The sequence below is a fragment of the Scomber scombrus genome, chromosome 9, assembly GCF_963691925.1.
Source record: "Scomber scombrus chromosome 9, fScoSco1.1, whole genome shotgun sequence".
Taxonomy (NCBI): Eukaryota; Metazoa; Chordata; class Actinopteri; order Scombriformes; family Scombridae; genus Scomber; species Scomber scombrus.
This window is the reverse complement of record NC_084978.1, coordinates 19,230,665-19,250,240: the sequence shown is the minus strand read 5'-3', so window position 1 is coordinate 19,250,240 and position 19,576 is coordinate 19,230,665. Positions and strand designations below refer to the sequence as shown.

The following is a 19,576-nucleotide window of genomic DNA, read 5'->3' as shown; positions in this document are numbered from 1 at the left end:
TTGTTGGTAGGGGGGTCAGTCAGTCTGTGAAAAAAGTATCGGTGGACTGGAAGGAGCGCCCTCACCGTCCACGGCGGAGCGGCTACCTGCCTGACAGAGACATGGCAGACTTTTTTAGTGGAACAGACCCACTTTATTTCATTATCAAAAAGTTTTCTGGAGTACTTCAACTTTAGCCGCTGATAATTTACAAAGAAGCAAACATTTGCACTCACTCCTAAAAGATAACGTCAAGTCATCATTACTGTTGTAACTTCGTCATAATTCGGTTTAATTTACCCCGCCCCCACAGACAAAAATAATTAAGTAGCTATACATCAAAATGTGCCGATAGTAAAGTCAGAGTGGACTAAGTATTGCACATATTTTTGCCAGTATTATACTGAAATCAGCCACTAGATGTCACAATAATCTAATCTGTTGCCCCCCTGATTTCATCTTTCCTCATCCATTTGTTTTTGAATGGAAGACAAGACACTTTTTGGGAAAAAAAAAAATATCATTCTCTATTAAATTTTATTTGTACATAAATTGTGCAACAGGAATATTTCCATCTGAAAACACATGAAAAATCGTTTTTGAAAGGCCACCAAATCATCTGCATCACTACTGCCTTTGTCACATACACTCACAGAATTGGCTCGATGTTGTGTACTCCAACCACCGTACAGTCTGTTACATTGTGCCCTATGGAGTCCAGCTGCAGCATCGATTCAGTTATTCAATTGACTATTATAGTGCATGTGCCACCCATTCAAAACTATCTGAATCAGCGCAAATGGAGATTGCAAAAATGTCTGGCTGTGAAAAGAAGACCAGAGCACCAAGAACTCTGTATTTCAAGCTTAAGGCATGGTCAGTTTACAGTATTGTCAGTATTACTGTTGAGAAGGTGTGTTAAAATTTTTAAGCAGAAATCAAAAACAACGTATGAACAAAAAGGGGGAGCTTTCCTTTTTTGCCAGTATAAGAAAAGTTTCTCTTTGACGAAGTAGTGTAACTCCAAAAAGTACAGACTAAAAATCAAAGACAGATCAGCAGTAAAAGTAGGTGTCTTTAGGGTCTGTGGGGGATTTCAGGGATTGCAACAAAATCCTGGAATGTATCCTGTTAAAACAACAATTACGTACATATCAGTATTCTTATCTTGTTTGGGCAAATCAAGTTTCTGACCTATTCATGGTAGCGTTATGTCCACCTTCAACAGCTTACATACAGTCATGTCCAGTATCCAATAGGGAATGTAGGAATCCTTTCCTCTATCCCATTATATACTATTGATGTTTATAGTGTATTCAAATCCCTTCGGAGGAAATATTAGGAACCTTCTGCTTACTCCAGTATATAGTGTTGGAGTATATGTAAGGATATCAAGATGCATACCGATGGTATACGCTAATTAAGACTTGTATCAACATGTTAGATTAGCCAAAATTCTGTGTGCATGAAAACGCGCTTATGGTATTTGCTCATGCACATTTCCCTATGGAGTGTTGACTTTGTGAAATGTTGAACAGTGAACTAGCTCAAAGGTTACAATCATAACATTGTAATTTGATAATAGCTCCTAACTGCTTGGTTCTTGATTATGAACTCTAGACATATGCCTTAGGAGGGCAGCAGTTTCCCAAGGACTTTGCCAGAAGAGCGCACAAAGCCTACAGGTGTGCTTAACATGGTTATGAATGCTGTAATCACACTGAGCACCAAGGAGTGGTGGTCAGTTCTCTTCTATAAGATTCAAGTCCAGTTCTGTGCAGTCTCTTTCAAAAATAGTTTGTCCTCCGTCTATCACAGTTCTTTTTATTTTATCTTCGTCTTCCTCCTCCTCCTCCTCTTCCTCCTCTTCACTTTCACTTAGTGGCCCAATGCTCGCTTGACCCAGGAACTCAGCAGGGGAAAAAGTAGAGTGCTGCTCTGCCTGGGAGGACACTGGAACGATGCAGCCACTGGTACCACACACTAGGGTCTCACCGTTACCAATCTACACAGGAGAAAGAAGCATCAAGACCATCATGTTACAATTTTGGGCACTTAAATATGTGACAACAAAATACGAAACTACAAAAGAAAAAAAAAAAAAAAAAAAAAAATCACTATCCACACCCAAAAAAAGTCATCAAATGGATGAGTGAGCCATTCACAGGCGTTCCTTAGAATTGATTATTATTAATTATGGCATCAATGGCAAAATAAAATGTATTGCTAATGCTGCCTGTGAGATAGCAGAAATCACTTTAACCCTTTATCTTGTTACTTTTGTATAATATTGCTGGGCAATACAACTTATTCTGTAATGGGTATGTCAGGAACAAAACAAAAAAAAACAAAACAAGTAGATGGATGAGACCATAAATATTGCATATTCCATGCCTGAAAAGAGAGGCAAAGGCTGCACTTAAGGATTTAATTTGGTCACCATGTCAACTTTTTCTTCTCACATCAAGGCATACTGAATAAATAAGTAAGTTTTGCTTTATTAAGCAGATGAAATCAGCAATTAACCTGTGATTGGAGTCTCATTATGAACAGATCAAACTCAGGCTGGGGCTTGTTTTCAGCAGAGTGCATCTGCATCACATTTTAGTTCCTGTATGAAAGCTAACTTGGTGGTGATAGGAAATCTACAGCTTAAGAAATTTTGTGTAGTGAGCTCACTTTCCAGTTAGGTCAAATCGGTTTCACCAACAACACAACCCAGAACCCAATCCTGACTGCACTGATGTGAGTGATACATAAATATGCAAGCGGACCCCCCGTTTCTTACTAATGATCTCAACATAAAACACTAGTCTAACATGAGAGTTGATAGTGTGGGTGCCAAGCTTAGTTATGCTGAGCCTGTGGTAGAGGCCTAAACATTTCCCTCCAAGGTCCAAGGGCATGGACCATGAGCAAAGGTGAACCCAGATTTGTATCTCTATATATTAACCGAAATGATGAGATTGAAAGACACCAACTACCCTGACAGCCAATTTAGGGTTTCTTGCTCACCTGTTTCATCTTGCTGAAGTCAAGGCCTGGCCTGGGGCAGGGCAGGACATCTTGGTCATGGCGCCTCTTCAAGCGAGGTTTTCGCATGTCGCATGGCTGCGAATGGCATCGTGGCAGAGCTGGGTACAGGTCCCGCCTAGTGGAGGATGGTGTACTGCAGGCTGAGGTGGGAGATGGAGACAGGGCAGGGTGCTCCATGCCAGAACAGCCATATGTCAGAGCAGAAGCAGGGGAGGGCTGAGGAGGCAGGAGCACCACAGAGGTGTCATGAATGTGCACAGGGGAGAGGGAAAAGCGGCGATGTAGCACTGAGTGAGAAACCAGGGGGGCTGGTGAAGAGGAGCAGGAGGAAGGGGTAGCAAAGGAGGCAGAACAAGCTCCTTTCAGTGTGTCACAGGGGTCCCATGGGAAGCTCCATGGTAGTGGGGAGTCAGAGGACAGTGCTAAGCTAAAGAAAGTAGGGCTAGAAGAGGAGTGCAGAGAAGAAGAGGTGAAGGAGGAACCAGGGCCACCAAGTGGCAAAGAGCTGGCTCCAGAGCCTGAACTAGATGCTCCTCCACTTTGGCAGCCACGTTTTACCGGGGTCCACACCTTGGATGCACTAGGATGCCAGGTGGAGCGGCACCGAGACAGGTCCTCTGGAACAGAAAGGGAACGGCAGTGGCGTTTTGGAGGAGGTGGGGGAGGAGAGCTCTGGAAAGCCTTGTCTTTAATGGGAACCTCCGGTCTGTGCAGAGGTTCCCCACCTTGGTAGGGAAGCCATAGGGAGTCTTGTCCACAGGAAGTATCTTTAGGGTTGGCTTTGGATGGTGGGTGCGTAGCTAAGCTGTTCTCTGAAAATGCCAAAAGAGAAACATGAGACATTCTCTCACTGATAGGTTGCAAATGCAGCACCTAATTCAATGAACTTGCCTTGTGTTGATCTGCAGGCACTCCACGAGGTAGTGGGACTGGAGCCCACAGCAGGTAATGACTGAAACAGAAACACAACAACTTAAATTAACAGGTCCCATAAAACTTAAATTAAAAAAGGACGAGATATAGTTTGGTATCCTACTCACCACATTCACATTGAATGAGAAAGCCTTGTGATAAGGCTCTTCCAAACTCTGCTTACGGAGCTGCTCTGTGATAAGCGTCACCATAATTGTAGCTACGGTCCAGGGATAGACATGGAGACGATGAGGAGATTTACTGAGGGCAGTGGGAATGTCAGAATCCTGGCGTGGTTTGTGGTGTCCCCTCCACACCTCAACCAGCCAGACTGACCCAGCTTTCTCACTATGCCACCATCATCTTTATGCCACCTAGAGGGACAGATGAGAGTGTACAAGTATGAAATAATGTCAATGATTAGCTGAAACTTGTGAAATACATTGACGAGAAAGCACTTCATGCAACAGTAGCTCATACATTGCCAAACAGATCTATCAGGACCTGGATAGCCGTACTCCAACATGCTACAATGTAGTGCAGAAAAGCCCAGAGATAAAGGAACAGACGTGTGTTAAGTACTGAATGCATATTTCTAAAACAAGATCCAGGCTGGAATCTATATGCCAGCTCATTCATACATGAAAGTTTGAGGCAGAACTTCATTTTTGTGACGGCAGGGAGAGCGCACATGGATTCGAGAAGACCCAGAACAAAGAAACACTTCACATTCCATCATGCACACTTGGTGAGTGAACATGGCTATTTCTTATTGGGACAACAAACACAAACCAGTGCAATATCACAGAACATGCAGATAATGTCCAAGGGTGGAAACCTTTGTGGCAGTAGTTTGAAATCAAAGTCAGTTGAGTTCAATTAAACACGAATGACAAGAGTTGTGAGTTGTAAGGAGAATGGAAGGGGGAGGGAGAGACTAAAAGGGAGAGGATGGGGGAAGTGTGTGAAAAATGAATGGGGATAGGGGTTGGAAGCATGCCATAGTATCTTTTCAAGGGGGACAAAAGAACGGTGACCAGGTCTCAAGGGCTTATATTACTAAGGCAAAGCCAAAATGACATGATGTGCCCAGACAGCAGAGGAACACCTCCATTTCATTAACACACCTATTTTTTTAATGCAAAATTTACTTGCTTTGGCCATTACAAGAAAATCTCAGCCAATCTCTACATAGCTCCATAAACATGCTGTGCACAAAATGGCACATTACAAACTGAAACCAAAACAGAAAGACTGCAATAAAATCTAACATGGTCATTTTGCCCTTGCACAGCTCTTTGAAGCCAGCACACCCAAAATCTACAGTACATATAATGCTGACACCATAACAAACAAACATACTAACTGTATTAACTCCTTAAAATAATGTGTCTTAATCTGAATTAAAACTATTATCAAAATTTAGTCCTAGTACTTTGCTTCAACACTTGCTGTTGGCAGTCAGATGTGGCCTCCAGGGCCTTCCTCCTGGTGGCAAACATGGTGCTACACTGCTAGCCTAGTTCCACATGCCAGAAGACAAGCTGCTAAACCGGCACAGGAGCACAGACTGAAACTCATGATGAGCTCTGAACCACACAGGATGACTGCATTTGCTCAGAAACAGCCCAGAGCAATGTTGTCAACTACCAGCTCATTTCAAACTTTAGCACTTTTGAATCTGGTCTACAAACTTTAATGTTACCACAAATAAATGATATGATAATCTCAAAACAACTATCAAGGGAAATATAGCACAAAACACTATTAACCATTAGTAAAGTAATGAATTAATTCTGACCTTAAGACACTTAAAAAGCAAATAAGTTTTAGACAGCTTGCCAACTAAAAACACAAAGTTTCTGTTAGCAAATTAAAAACCCATCACGTTAACTGCAGGACAACTGCTCGTCATTGAAAATGTGGGACTTATTATCATAAGATTTATTGGTTAAGTCGGATACACATATTAGCTGGGGAGCAAAGTATGCTGTAAGCTAGCTCAGCAACACGATGCAGCCCGTGTAACACGAAGTTATTAGCCGGCTCTGTTAGCTAGCTAGTAAGATAACAAGTGCCCTCACTGCTGGCGTTATTTTAGTTATTCGGTCTGTTAGCTACCGATTAATGGCTTGTCATTGTGATCGGCTGTAGCCATGATTCGTAGGAGTAAAACATGAAAATGACGATAAAGATATCACGACTGGGCCGATAATATATCTCTGGTCAGTTGTCGCGTTAGCTAGGTTACGCAGCTTGTTTGCAAGCTAGCGTGCTACAGCTGTCCTGATGTATTACCTGCGTTCAGCGGTTCCTTAGCAACCGAAGCTGCACACAGTCCAGCGGGGTATATATAGCCTTTGGACGATACCAATGCAGAGGTGTTTTGAATACGCTACCTCAAAAACTACAATTTGAGGAAATCCTGCTATACTTGTTGAATTAATATTTTTCACCTATGGATTTTCTTCACATGTTGCCAACTGAAGTTTAATTCTTAGCTACCTACGTTGCACTTATTATACATGGCCCTCTCTCTCGTTAACAGCCCCACATTTTTAGGCCATCCTAAATAAAGCAACAGCATGAAATCAAGACCCACAATGTCTGAACGAAATTATGACAGTTTTAGAGTTATTTGTGGAATATATGACACCATGTAATCCTTTTATAATTTATCCTCACTCTTTTATCTGCTGCACATAAAAACGTTGTATTGCAGTATTCCTAAGGTAAGGAAACCATCGTTTACCATCGACGCATGCGCAGTTTGTGTCGAGATTCTGCAAATGTGTCATGAACCATAAAGCATTTGAACTACCTTGATAACTTTTATTGCGTAGCTCTTCGTTTACTGTTTAAGCAGTTTCTTGGTATGAGTTCCACACAAAGAAAACCCGAAGAGGACATGGCAAAAGAAAAACTCAGGAAAGAAGAAACTCTCGAAATGAGGAGGAGATTGATCGGGTATGCAAACGTGAAACAGTCTTACCATGAATATTATTCCATGCTAGCTTATTGTCACCATTGTGTGTCACTGTGTGCTGCTGTGCACTGAGTCGTGTTCATTCTTTCGAATTACAGGCAGTCATGTAGACTTTTTTATTCAAATGAACCTGTGAAAATAGTACGGGCAAGGGGACAATACCTATTCGATGAAAATGGCATGCGCTATCTGGACTGCATCAGTAACGTTCATCATGGTAAAGAATTTATCATCCAGTCCATAGTCAATCATTTTTTAACTTTGAAAAACAACGTTGAAAAATACCACACTCCTGCCTCCTAGTGGCGAAAAGGTGGATTAGTAACATTCAATGTCATTTCTATTGTAGTGGGTCATTGTCACCCCAGTATTACAAAGGCTGCAGCGGCACAAATGGACCAGCTGAACACCAACACACGATTCCTGCACGACAACATAGTCCTGTATGCAGATCGCCTAGCTGCCACCCTGCCTGAGAAACTGTGTGTCTTCTACTTTGTTAACTCTGGGTAAGTAATGCTGCTTATTACACCATCAGCTCCACTGAAATGTGTTGCTGAGGTACCATTCAGGTGTTTTACATCTGTTCTTCTGGCAGCTCAGAGGCCAATGATCTTGCACTACGCTTGGCCCAACAGTATACCCAACATGAGGACGTCATCGTGCTTGACCAGTAAGATTTCTGCTCCAATGCAACACACTAGCCCCGTTCACAATACACTTGCTCATCACTTACAATGCAACTCTCCTTCTATACTAGTGCATACCATGGGCATCTAATGTCCCTCATCGACATTAGTCCTTACAAGTTCCGGAAACTGGCAGGACAGAAAGAATGGGTTCATGTGGTGTGTAAATTTATATGTCATCATTGCACAAGCTGCTCACTGACAGTGGAGTCCTGCCTGCAGAAACATTGTTTTTCATCCCTGGTAGGCCCCTTTACCAGACACCTACAGAGGCATGTACACAGAGAACCACCCAAACCCAGGCCAAGCATATGCCGATACAGTCAAAGACCTAATAGAGGATGTGCACAAGAAAGGTCGTAAGGTATGCTTTAACACAGTCCCATGCAGAGCAAAGCCAGTAAGATTTGAAACAGTCTTCATCATATACAAATACTTTATATACTGCTGCAACATACATGACCAATATTTTTATAAATATTTGTCTCTTTTTCTGTAGATCTCTGCATTCTTTGCTGAATCACTGCCAAGTGTCGGAGGCCAGATTCTCTTGCCCCAAGGGTACTCAGCTAAAGTTGCAGAGTGAGTAGTGACTCAATTTCAGATTCAGTTGTTGCTCAGACTCATGTACAATATGACATAGTGTGTTTCCCTCATACTCTTTTACAGATATGTGCGCTCAGCTGGTGGGGTGTTCGTGGCAGACGAGGTGCAAACTGGCTTTGGACGTGTGGGAAGTCATTTCTGGGCTTTCCAGCTGCAGGGTGATGATTTCTGTCCCGACATAGTGACTATGGGCAAACCAATGGGCAATGGACATCCTCTGGCATGTGTAGCAACCACAGCAGAGATAGCTGGAGCTTTCACAGCCAACGGAGTGGAGTACTTTAATACAGTAATTATGGCTTTAAAGTAATATAAATAAATTATCCTTTAAGTTGACATCTTGACCTTTTCCTTGCTATAAAGACATTGGAACCACAGTTATAATTGTTAGATAAATCCAGATATGTCTATGCAACTTTGTAATAAAGACATAAACAATGACATTCACAGTATAATGTTATATCATGGTAACTACTACTCAACCAATTTAGTTACAAGGGTCTTGGTTTCTACATTGATCACAAAATAGAGGTTGTTGTTTAGCCACAGTGCTGCATAAACTATACACTATTAACTCGACTTGAGTCAAAGTTAATTTCTAATGAAAACATGGACACACATTTCTGCATATGTCTAGGTGAAATGATTTGTTTCTCTCTGATTCTGGCAGTTTGGAGGGAATCCAGTGTCCTGTGCAATTGGCCTGGCAGTCCTTGATGTGATGGAGCAAGAGGACTTAAGAGGAAATGCCATAAGGGTGGGAGCACATTTGAAAGCTTTGCTCACAAAGCTGAAAACAAGACATCAAATAATTGGAGATGTTCGGTAAGGATGCAGCAACCAGTGCAGACAGAAAATTGACTTTAGATTTCTAGAAATCCATTCTCAGAGTTTTAAAAACAGAAACTCATTCAACATGTTTAAAATTCATAAAAATAATTAAACCTATTGATCTATGATGACACATGGAGGAAGTGGCCATCATTAAGATCGTCTTGCCAAAGGAAAGGATTAGGGAACCAGATCTGGCCACTGATATCCATTTACAGTGTATGAATTAATTATTCTCACTTATTAGAGACCTTAAAGCCCCTTGGTACATCTGTGCAGGTGTTTTCACTTATTTCTCAGGACAGTGCTTATTTCACATCTCTCTGACTCTTATTCATTTTGTTCCACTTGTTTTGGTAAAGCAGTTCATACTCAAAGTTCAATGTTTTACTGAACTAATTTTTCATGCCAGAAACTAATTCAAAGTGTGTTATGAGATGATGTAAGTAAGGTGTAAGTAACTCTAAGTATGTAAAACATCCCCAGTGAAAATGTGATCCTATCTCCTCGAACACAAATTTCCTAAAGCATTATTAATTTAACAACTTTTAGTTTTTGTAGTGCGTATCAGGCCTTTTCCACTGCATACATATTGAGTTGTCATAGTAGTGAAAGCACAGGTGTTACCAATAACATGAAGTGTCCTCAAATAGAATTAAGTCATCATTAATTTAATTAATTACACCCGTTTTTCCTACCGTGACAAATCAAAATTTGTTCTGTGAAAACAGCCTACACAAGGCATTTACAATTTCTTATCCCAAGAGTCCAAATTTTAAATAGTTTTCATTACAATACTGAGCGAAAATTAAGGACCAAAATGACAAATCTACCATTTAGAAGCATTGAATCACTTTTACCCGAATATTGAATTAATCAAATCAAGTATATCTCTGGTCATAATGGGCTATATTAATATAAATTCGATATCTATTAAGCTATATAACTGTAGTTTGCACAAAAAAAATCAAGCTTCCCTCAATAATATGAAGTTTTATAGTGACAGCTTCCGAGATACATTGTACATAAGTGTTTAGTCTATGCAGGATATGTCTATGCAGAAATAGAGGATAAGATATATTTTTCTATTTTTTCAGAGGTGTGGGACTATTTGTGGGTTTTGAGCTGGTGAAAGACAAAGAGCAGAAGACTCCTGCCACAGAAACAGCAGCATGGCTGGTGAAGAGGTGCGAGAGGAAGATGTGGATACAGTTTTGGTTATAATTTGCCATGAAATTACAAACCACCCATAACTTAGTTTTTTGAATGCACCATATGTTCCATGTTGTGTCTGTGATTTAATTCAGTTTCTTAAAATCAGGTTGAAAGAAGAGGACCAAATCTGTGTCAGTACCGATGGCCCCTGGGAAAATGTTGTGAAGTTTAAACCTCCTATGTGCTTCAGCATGGAGGACGCAGAGCTGGTAGTATGTTGTATTGACCGCATCCTCAAAGGTTAGTTACACTGCATATTACTAAAGGACTGTATGTATGCATGCATTTACATTATCTGAATACATATCTGAACACAGTGAAATAGTTGTTTTCAAACATTCATTCATAGATTACGTTCAGAATAAACCATCAAATGTCTTATTTCCTAGACATGGACGCCAAGGACCTTTAAACTGGAAAAGGAAGACATCTAAGGTTTGTTAAACCTGTAGAAAAGTTTTTAATTGCATCAGACATTGTCAGATGGTCACATTCATGAAGTTCAGAGGTAGAGATATGAACGTCTATACTTGAGGTTCCAGTTGATCAAACAAGTTCATTCATTTCACTTAGAACATGTTGCCGCTTTCCACTCAACGCTGACCAGCGTGGGGATGTTATGGAAGTTGATAACTACCTTTCAATTTGTACATTTTTATGGGGACATCAAAGCAATGACAGTAGATTTTAACTTGCTGTCCACATCTGAGGATTACTGTCCTCAGGATTTTCTGGAGCTGTATAAGCTAAAAAGGAAATATTGTTTTCCCCCCAGGTGTTCAGTGCCAATTCATGGAGTCATTTTGGAACAATGAGACACAAGCAGTCACCTTTCTAATGATACCCATCCAATTGGAGGTGCATTTACCATTACCACCGTGGGGTATGACCAATCTACAAGATGCTCATGTGACACAAATAAACTTAAGTCATTGTTACCAAGATACTAATAAACAGTGAATACTTTTTATCCATCTTCACTCGTTTTCTTTTACCCACAGTAACAATATTTAAAATTTCAGTCCGGACTCAACACTGATCAGCAACATGTTCTCGATACACAGTATGTTTGAGATAAGCACTTACCAGACCACTATCATTAACTCCTGGACACATTCACAAAAATGCTCAAGCATCGCAGTTTCACATCTAGTTGAGTATTAACACTTGGCCAGTTTATCCTGCAGGTAGTGAAGCCCTCTCCCACAGCAATCCCATAGAGGCATCCGTAGAGATGTTAACATTACTCAAGACATAATCAAGCAAGCCATTTAACAGTACAAAACATTTAACATTAACTTTACAAATAATAACAAAAAGATCCATTTGTAATATAAATCAAAAGTTTATTTCTACCAATTTGCCCAAGACACTAGAGGAATGAGTTTCCAGTGAGAGAGGGAGTACCCTCTTACATTAACAGGCTTGCGTTCAGTTGTGTTACACTAGTAAAGCCACTTAAAATTGCAGACATGATAGGGGGGAAGAGTTTCCTTAAAAGCCAAAAAAAAAAAAAAAAAGAAAGATGCTGGTTGTCTTCGTCTACTAGGCGATCTGCAAACATTCAGTTGACACGCTTACAATGAACCCTTTGATTAGTTTAAATCCCTTATATTTCCTCACCCCACATCTGAAGCCATGCAACTTGCATCCAACACTCAGCACGGGAGATAACTAAAGATCTAGAAACACCAAATGAAAAGGAAAAAAAAAAAAAGCAAAATTGTTTTATTCGTGAGCTTTAAAAGCTCTTGCTCCTGCTCTTCTGTAAATCCAGTAGACATGTAAAAATACAACCATACAATACATTAGATTCAAAAAGGTACCAAAAAGTACAGTAAAAATAACACTTCCATTGCTGGAAATGTAAATGGACACAAAACAATATAAAATAAAAAGTGGAAAAGTGACATTTGCTTCCCCAGTTCCTCACTTGATCTGTACAAATGGAGCATGAGTCCAAATTTCTGCCAACTCCAAAGGAAAAGCCAGAGCCCATGTTCGCTGTGGTCAGACCATGGATCTCTTTTTCTTATTTACTTTAGACCTTAAGAGAAAAACACGGTGCTTAACGTTACTGAGAATAAACCAGATGTGGCATGCAGTTACACAAAGACAGACAGGTGCATGAATGAGTTTGACAGGTCAGTGAATGGACAGACTTTTTTTTTTTGGGGGGGGGGGGGGGGGGGGGGGGGACACGACGGCTAGCTGTTACACCTAGCACCCAGGTGAAAGGTGAAACGGTCCTAATTCCTGTTCTCAACCACCACCAACTCAACCCTTATTGATCAAGTAGTGTTTGTAGAGATGCATCTTAAGATGGCTGACAGGTGGAATGAATCCATCTTTAAATGATCACAGACCCCACAACACGGCCTATCCTAACCCCACCACAATGTTTGAATGGATTTAGAGTAGATGGAGATCTTTGGGGGGGTCAAAAAGGCACCAATGGTTACAGCTATGTTCTCATACTACCACGGATGATGCAAAAATGCATACCTGCACTACGTGTGATCAGTATGGCTTGTAGCTACTCTGGTGGCCTCCACGTCTTGGAGTTTTCCCATAGCTTGTATTGCCCTGGTCTGGAGGACAAGAGAAAAAGGGACTGAGTTCTTCTGTACAACAAGGAGGACCAAGAAAATAAAGTTCTCATTCTTTTTCGTTCCCTGGGGGCACTTATCGCTTACTGTAATCGTAGCCACCCCCATAGCCGTAATAACCAGCAGGGTAGTCATAGTTGCCGTAGCCGCTATATCCGTAGCTTTGCTGTCCGTAGCCATAGTTCTGGTTGTATCCCTGGTTCCAGTAGTTGTTGTAGCCTTGATTCCAGTTCTGGCCCTGGCCTAGAAACAATAGGTGAGGCCTTTGTCACAACTCTCCTGCACACAGGACTCTTGTACTTACTCTAGAAAAATGTAAGTCTACTAATATGAACTTAAACAGAGATTGTGGTATATACTAATAAAAGGGCTTACCTCCACGGCCCCTGCCGCGTCCACCGTATCCACGGGCACCATACTGTTGTTGCTGGTAGACCTCTTTGGGCTGGGCTATTTTAATTTCACACTGTAACACAACACAAGAGCACATTCACATTTGTTAAGTTTATGAAATCAATGACATTTGAAATTATTTTACGAGCAAAAAAAGAAAGAGGGTGTGATATGCCATTACCTTGCTTCCACCGACATTGTGGTATTTTTTCTCCATAACCTTCTTGACAGGAGCCTCATCTTTATATGTGATGAATACGAAACCCCTCCTCTTCTCAGTCTTTGGATCTTGAGGAAGCTCAATTGTCTCAATCTATACAAAAGTTAACAAAAAAAACCCAAAACAACAAACAATTGAAGCAGCAAATATTTATGTAATTACTCGATAATCAAAACACACATGCAAATTACTGTACCTCTCCAAAGGTTCCAAAGTACTCCTGAATGACTTCCTTCGAAGTATCCGGGTTAAGGCCTCCCACAAAGATTTTCTTGACTGGATCCTTTTTCATGGCCATGGCCTTTTTAGGGTCGATCTGTCGCCCATCTAGCCTGTGCTCCTTCTGTTCCAGAACCTAATTTGAAAAGAAGAAAAAAAGCAAGGAAACATTAAAAATTGCCCCTTTGTTAAAACATTAAGACATTAACCTCCATTATAACTGAGTCCACACTCACCTTGTCTACACTGGCTGCATCTTTGAAGAGAATGAAGCCGAAGCCTCTTGACCGGCCTGTCTGCTGGTCCATCTTTATGGTGCAGTCTGTCACCTCACCAAACTTAGAGAAGTAATCTTTGAGATCTTTCTTGCTCGTGTCCCAGCTGAGACCACCGACAAACATTTTCCTATGCACACAGAGAGGGGCAGGGACGTGTTGAGCATGCATGCAGTATAGCCACACCAACTGTATATATAAAGCTCTGTGTACATGAGTGTGTGTGTGTGTGGGTGGTGAGTGGGGGAGGTTGTGGGGCAGGAGGGGGTACAAATGTACACACTGTTCCAGAACATCTGTTGACCCAGTGACGTAGGGAGGCATGCTACAGCTGCTTTAGCTTCGTGCTATTAAACTACATTAATGCAATTTACACAAAATTGCTTTAAAAAATGAATTAATAAATGCATCCCGCTATAGATTCACACGGGCCCAATACATGTTAGATTTGATCCCTACCCATGCGCCCATCCCCCCTCCGCTCTGCACATGGCGCCAACAAAGGCCGGCTGAACAAAGAAGCATGGAAACCCACGAGTGTTTGCCGGTTTCAGTAAAAAAAGATACGCCGGATGTCTTCTTCAACTCACCCGGCATCTTCCTCGCCTTTGCTCGCGTCGATCTGGCCGCCCTCCGTGCCGCCGTTTTGCGAGTTCTCGTCCGCATCGGGCCCGGCGCCTTCTTCTCCGCAGTCATTCACGGCGCTGTCGTCGTTCGCCTCCTCGGTGGGGCCGGCTCCGTTAAAATCATCGTCGACTTCGTGGCCGTTTTCTGATGTTTCCATATACTGCTGCTCGGTTTCGGACATTTTAACTATTATACCTGTGGCCAAAGATGGGGGAAAAAACAGTTACAAAAAAAAATCACAGCGGTTATATAATCATTCACGCCGTGCATGCATCGCCATTTACACAGTGCCAATACATGCATTTCCCACCATTTTGGCCGGCACCGTTGCTTTCCATACATTTGCAGAAAGAGGCTATTTTCTTGCCGAGCGTCAGGAAATGGCTGTATAGTATCGTTTACGTACAACACACAGTAACCACCCGCCAACCTAAAGTACATTTCTGCTACAGCGATAGAAAGACGTGTAACCATCTGTATCAGACTGATAAACCGAGCCGGACTGTGCAACTCAAATTCGCAGTTACGTAATGCAGAGGCCGTGCTCGTTAGGCCTGTGTTTTCTACTTATTTCACATATTTAGTCTACAGCAACCGGAAAATACAACTGTAATTACAACAATCAGAGTACTTACTCGACAATTTAATGAAAAAAACCAAGGGTAAAGTAGTAGGAAAGCCTGCTTACTGATCACACCGCCGTAGAGCTCTCTTTAAGATGGATTCTCCCACACGACGACAACTCGTGGTTGGTTTTCTATCACCGGCAGAAAAAAACGACATTTCTGCGGAGAAGCCTTCTCATTGGAGGCTACTTGTTGTCAATCAGGAAAACGACCAATAACATCTGCGAGGCTTTCTTTAACAGAATATGTTCACGCCCTCCTACACACAGGAAGGAACTCGGAGTACCTTTTCTGTTCCTTATGAGAAAGGATTTCTACAGTGCACGAAATGTAGAGCTGAGACAGCTAAAATATGCTGGAAACACACTGTTGCGTCGAATAATGCAAAGCTTTACTTTGTAAAGCTTACTCTCACACTCTGAATTTGACAAAAAAAGTAGTCCAATGCAACGGTAGTACAATCCACGGCTGTGCAAAAATGGTCGGACAAAGTGTGTGGAAAATGTCCAAAAATATAGATACTTGTATCGTTGTACATTGTTATTATTGGTTAAAGATGTGTCAATTAGCCTTCTATACTTGTACATGGACATTTTATTCGGTAACACAAGAAAAACTGAACAGGCATTGGTTGAAAAATCAGACCCACCAAAAAAAAAAAATGAAATAAAACATTAAGTACAATAAACACTACTTTTTTTGGTCATATTCTGTTTTCATTGGGTCTGTCAGATAGGTGTTGATTCAACCTCTTGGTGATCAATGTGGCCTTCCTATGATGTACTGCAGTGTTGAAATGTAAGTTGCTCCTACTATTAGGACTATAATTAATCTCTAAATCCTGTAGATAGTAGACTGTTTGAAATTAACATCCATCCATTTATATACCCATTAAGCCTCTCCTGGTATAGAAAGCTACCACAACTTGGGTTTGGTATGGCTGTACAATGAATAAGAAACCACATACATACAAAGATAAAGCTACAGTCATACTTAGATACTGCTGCAGACCAAAATCAAATTAATGACAGCCATGTCTCAATATTTTTTGTTGTTCTCCTAATATTTATTATTTTTATATTATTTAATTGTATAATCATCCTGTTAACTGTCATGAAAGCTGCTATGAAGCAGTCTGAATAAAATGCTATAGTGCTCATTTGACATTTGTTTGTGAAATAATTAGTTAATATATTGATGGATAAGGAGGACCAGTTGCTAGCATCTCATATAAATCTTCCCTGTTTTGCCTCAGACTGTGGGGCAAGTCACACCCTTTAAAGAAGAGTTAAGAACAAATGGTTTGTAAGTAGGCCAAGTTTACTGCAACACAAACAGATGATTAGTATTAAAAAGCCATTTTATTTAGCACTGAACAGATAAATCTGCAAGTCAGATTGGCTGGTATTTGTCCCCCTTTGTCTCCCAGATGTCATTCTGCTTCTTCCACAATGGTTCCTTCCCATATTTGAGGCATGTTGGGATTGTGTTTAATCAGCCAGTCAGCAAGCCAAATCTATAGAGAGCAACAGTGCAGAATAATAGAGAAGGAAACAAAGTTTAACACTTTGTTCGCAAACAACATGGCAATAGTAACATTCAATGGGAATAAATAATTGGATAATGAGTACATCTGTCCACCTGAGTATCTATGTATATACTGAGCGTTGAATACTCACACAGGGGTTGAGAGGTTTGTGCTTGCAGAGCTCAGTGAGTCCACGTAGCAAAGTTGGGTTTACGTATCTGCTCAGGTATTCTTCAGTTGCCTCTCTTGTGGGAAAGGGCTCAATTACAGCTGCATAGAGAACACATTTGGGTTTCAGAATCATAGGCATACACACTGCATTTTTATACAAATAACAGTATGTGTGTGTATATTACTTACAGTTTGGGAACATGAATTTGATCTCCCTCTCAGCCGCATGAAATGACTCACTGCCATGAAGTGCATTCTTTAGGTCAGATGTGCCATATTTTGCTCTAAGGCTGGGGGAAAACATACAGCGCTAATGTTTATCCATCTACATTTAAAAAGACACATTTTGTCTAAGCAGACGATTGATACATTAGCAGGCACTTAACTATCTTTCATGGTTTTATGGGATAGATCACAGGCCTGATTTGTGTGTAGGCCCCATTTTCCTGTCAGCCATCCAAGGCAGTGATTCAGTCCAAATGCCCAGACTTGTAATACAATTCATATAAAAACTCACATGTGCCATAAATGGAACAGACAACAAAACAAAAATCTGAGTCAACACTTTATAAGTTATCAGACTGACCATTCTGGATGAGTTTCTTTGGCCTTGCTGCTGTTGACAGGTCCTATGATGGACTTCCAGTGGGCGATTGCGTTGTCACGGGCCAGAGTGAGGGCAATGATGGGGCCGGAGCTCATGAAGGCAGTCAAGCTGGGAAAGAAGAGCTTTCCATACTGGTCTGAGTAGAAGTCACTGCACTGCTCTGGACTAAGCTGTAGCTTCCGCTTCTGCCGCAGGAATGAAGTATTGGAAACTTCAGTGAAATGTGTGGAGAAAGCTGAATCCAATTTACTGGATCATAGACAATCCACCTATTTATCTTCAACCCAGTCCAACCCTCCAGATGATTGAGATGAAATTTCACAGACTTAAGTGAAATAGTGTCTGTCGGAAAGTACTCGAGACCATCCACATTGCATTTGATGCCTTAGCAGGTGTGATCTTTTGTAAGCAATTCATTTTGAAACCCAATTAGCAAAGAAGACACTAAACTTTCAGAAATCTACCTGATTTCACAAAACATTCACCCTTTAATCAGTGTTGAAAAGCAGTTTATGTTAAAGACATTTGGTGTTTTTTACTGGTTGGTCATCTCTGTTGTTAGGGTTAATTTTTCCTCTTAATGTACAAAATTAGATCCCACTTGATTTTTGAGGACATTATTTATTAACGTATAAGAGTATGACAATTCATTTCTGATAAGCATCCCTTACATATGGTTATGAAAGAAGTGTACCATGATGATGTACTCAAAAAGGCATTTTCCTTTGGAAAACTAAACTCGTCAGTGGCCTCTGGTGGACAAGCTATAGAGACCTATCTTCTATATTCTGAAATGTCTTGCTACTTATATATGCCAATCGCAATCTATCCGTGATCACTCAGTCAGTATTAGCCATTTCATGCCTATGTATCAGCCAGGCTCTATACAATATTACACTGACACTTCATGAAGGAACATCTTATAATAAAAGTAACAATACATAGAAAGAAAATCCTCAATCTCTTCCTAACAAAACGTCAACCACTGTATTTTTTAAAGACATTAACCAACCTGTATGATAGTGAAGCCCGACTTGAGGATAGTGTCCTCAACCTCCTCACTTTTGTGGATAGCGTCTGGTTTAATAAGGGCCAGAGTTCTCTCCACATAAATACGACGACATGGAGTTTGGTCCATCATCCAGTTTGTGCTAAACTAACATATGTTTAACCTTAAAGTTAGTTCAATATGTTCAGACTGACAGACACGACCTAGCTGGTAAAGTTATTGAGTATTTAAAACGGTAAGTACGATGTTTAGCTCATTTGAAACGCTACCCCACGCTCTGAATAGCTGTTTAGGTTGCTAGGATACCATCGATAGTCTATGGCAAGCCAAGAAGGACAATCAACCTGCGAGGGCAATGTGGTTCGATTCCAAAAATAGTTTTATTCATCTTTCTACTATATTAATATAGACACACCTCGGCTCTTCTTGTTTTTGAGTATCGGTATATTACCTAAAATCCTTACACACAAAGCCAAGATGGGGATGCTCTGAGGAAGAACTATGTAACGTGAACAATGTTTATTTTATTATTATTTTTTTTTTTAAATAATCTATTTTTGAAATGAGTACATAGTGATTTGCCAAAACATTTAAACCATTGTTGGATGAATTGAATAAAACAAGAGATGGGATATATTAAACAGGAAGTGAGCAGTCAGTTCTTGAAATTGATGTTGGAAGCAAGAAAAATGGGCAAGCATGAGGATCTGAACGACTTTGGCACGACCAAAACTGTGATGGCTTGAGGACTGGGTCTGAGCATTTCCAAAGCAGGATTCATGTGGATGCTTCTTTGACATGTACAATCTATTTAAATAATATTGCAGACCAATTACACCCCTTCAATAACAGTATTCCCTGATGGCAGTGGCCTCTTCCAGCAAGGGTAACACATTACCATACCTTTTCAGGTGTTCTTACATATGAAGTTACATGTCCAATTCTGCCAGTCTGGGGATTTTATTTTTTCCTATCAACCCCCTTGACACATGAAATGTTATTTTCAACCAATTCCATTATTCATTCTTGTTTTGGATT

The 19,576-nt window shown here is 40.7% G+C and overlaps 4 protein-coding genes across 5 annotated transcripts; 1 reads left to right on the top strand and 3 right to left on the bottom strand.

Moving 5' to 3' along the window:
• Positions 1–265: 265 nt before the first annotated feature.
• On the bottom strand, positions 266–6,241 carry fam53c (family with sequence similarity 53 member C). Its single transcript, XM_062425011.1, has 5 exons — positions 6,226–6,241; positions 4,056–4,301; positions 3,907–3,967; positions 2,995–3,827; positions 266–1,984 (listed from the first exon to the last, which is right to left on the bottom strand). The coding sequence occupies exons 2-5, from the start codon at positions 4,137–4,139 to the stop codon at positions 1,721–1,723; spliced, it is 1,242 nt and encodes a 413-aa protein (XP_062280995.1). The 5' UTR covers positions 4,140–4,301; positions 6,226–6,241; the 3' UTR covers positions 266–1,720.
• A 468-nt stretch (positions 6,242–6,709) lies between these two features.
• On the top strand, positions 6,710–11,224 carry phykpl (5-phosphohydroxy-L-lysine phospho-lyase). The gene is made up of 13 exons (XM_062425010.1): positions 6,710–6,894; positions 7,012–7,130; positions 7,263–7,422; positions 7,512–7,586; positions 7,674–7,761; positions 7,850–7,966; positions 8,102–8,184; positions 8,272–8,497; positions 8,879–9,033; positions 10,137–10,226; positions 10,361–10,494; positions 10,644–10,689; positions 11,030–11,224. The coding sequence occupies exons 1-12, from the start codon at positions 6,803–6,805 to the stop codon at positions 10,664–10,666; spliced, it is 1,362 nt and encodes a 453-aa protein (XP_062280994.1). The 5' UTR covers positions 6,710–6,802; the 3' UTR covers positions 10,667–10,689; positions 11,030–11,224.
• Positions 11,225–11,579: 355 nt separating this feature from the next.
• Positions 11,580–15,355, bottom strand: hnrnpaba (heterogeneous nuclear ribonucleoprotein A/Ba). Of its 2 annotated transcripts, none has more exons than XM_062425013.1 (9): positions 15,286–15,355; positions 14,561–14,792; positions 13,932–14,100; positions 13,673–13,831; positions 13,438–13,569; positions 13,239–13,329; positions 12,951–13,106; positions 12,760–12,845; positions 11,580–12,301 (listed from the first exon to the last, which is right to left on the bottom strand). In XM_062425013.1, exons 2-8 carry the CDS (start codon positions 14,776–14,778, stop codon positions 12,775–12,777), a joined length of 996 nt encoding a protein of 331 aa, XP_062280997.1. In that variant the 5' UTR covers positions 14,779–14,792; positions 15,286–15,355; the 3' UTR covers positions 11,580–12,301; positions 12,760–12,774. The 2 variants fall into 2 exon arrangements, with proteins under 2 accessions (XP_062280997.1, XP_062280996.1); XM_062425012.1 differs by having other exon boundaries at positions 15,233–15,319.
• A 1,300-nt stretch (positions 15,356–16,655) lies between these two features.
• nme5 (NME/NM23 family member 5) lies at positions 16,656–18,667 on the bottom strand. The gene is made up of 5 exons (XM_062425994.1): positions 18,542–18,667; positions 17,509–17,714; positions 17,112–17,212; positions 16,903–17,021; positions 16,656–16,739 (listed from the first exon to the last, which is right to left on the bottom strand). Exons 1-5 carry the CDS (start codon positions 18,665–18,667, stop codon positions 16,656–16,658), a joined length of 636 nt encoding a protein of 211 aa, XP_062281978.1.
• Positions 18,668–19,576: the final 909 nt, after the last annotated feature.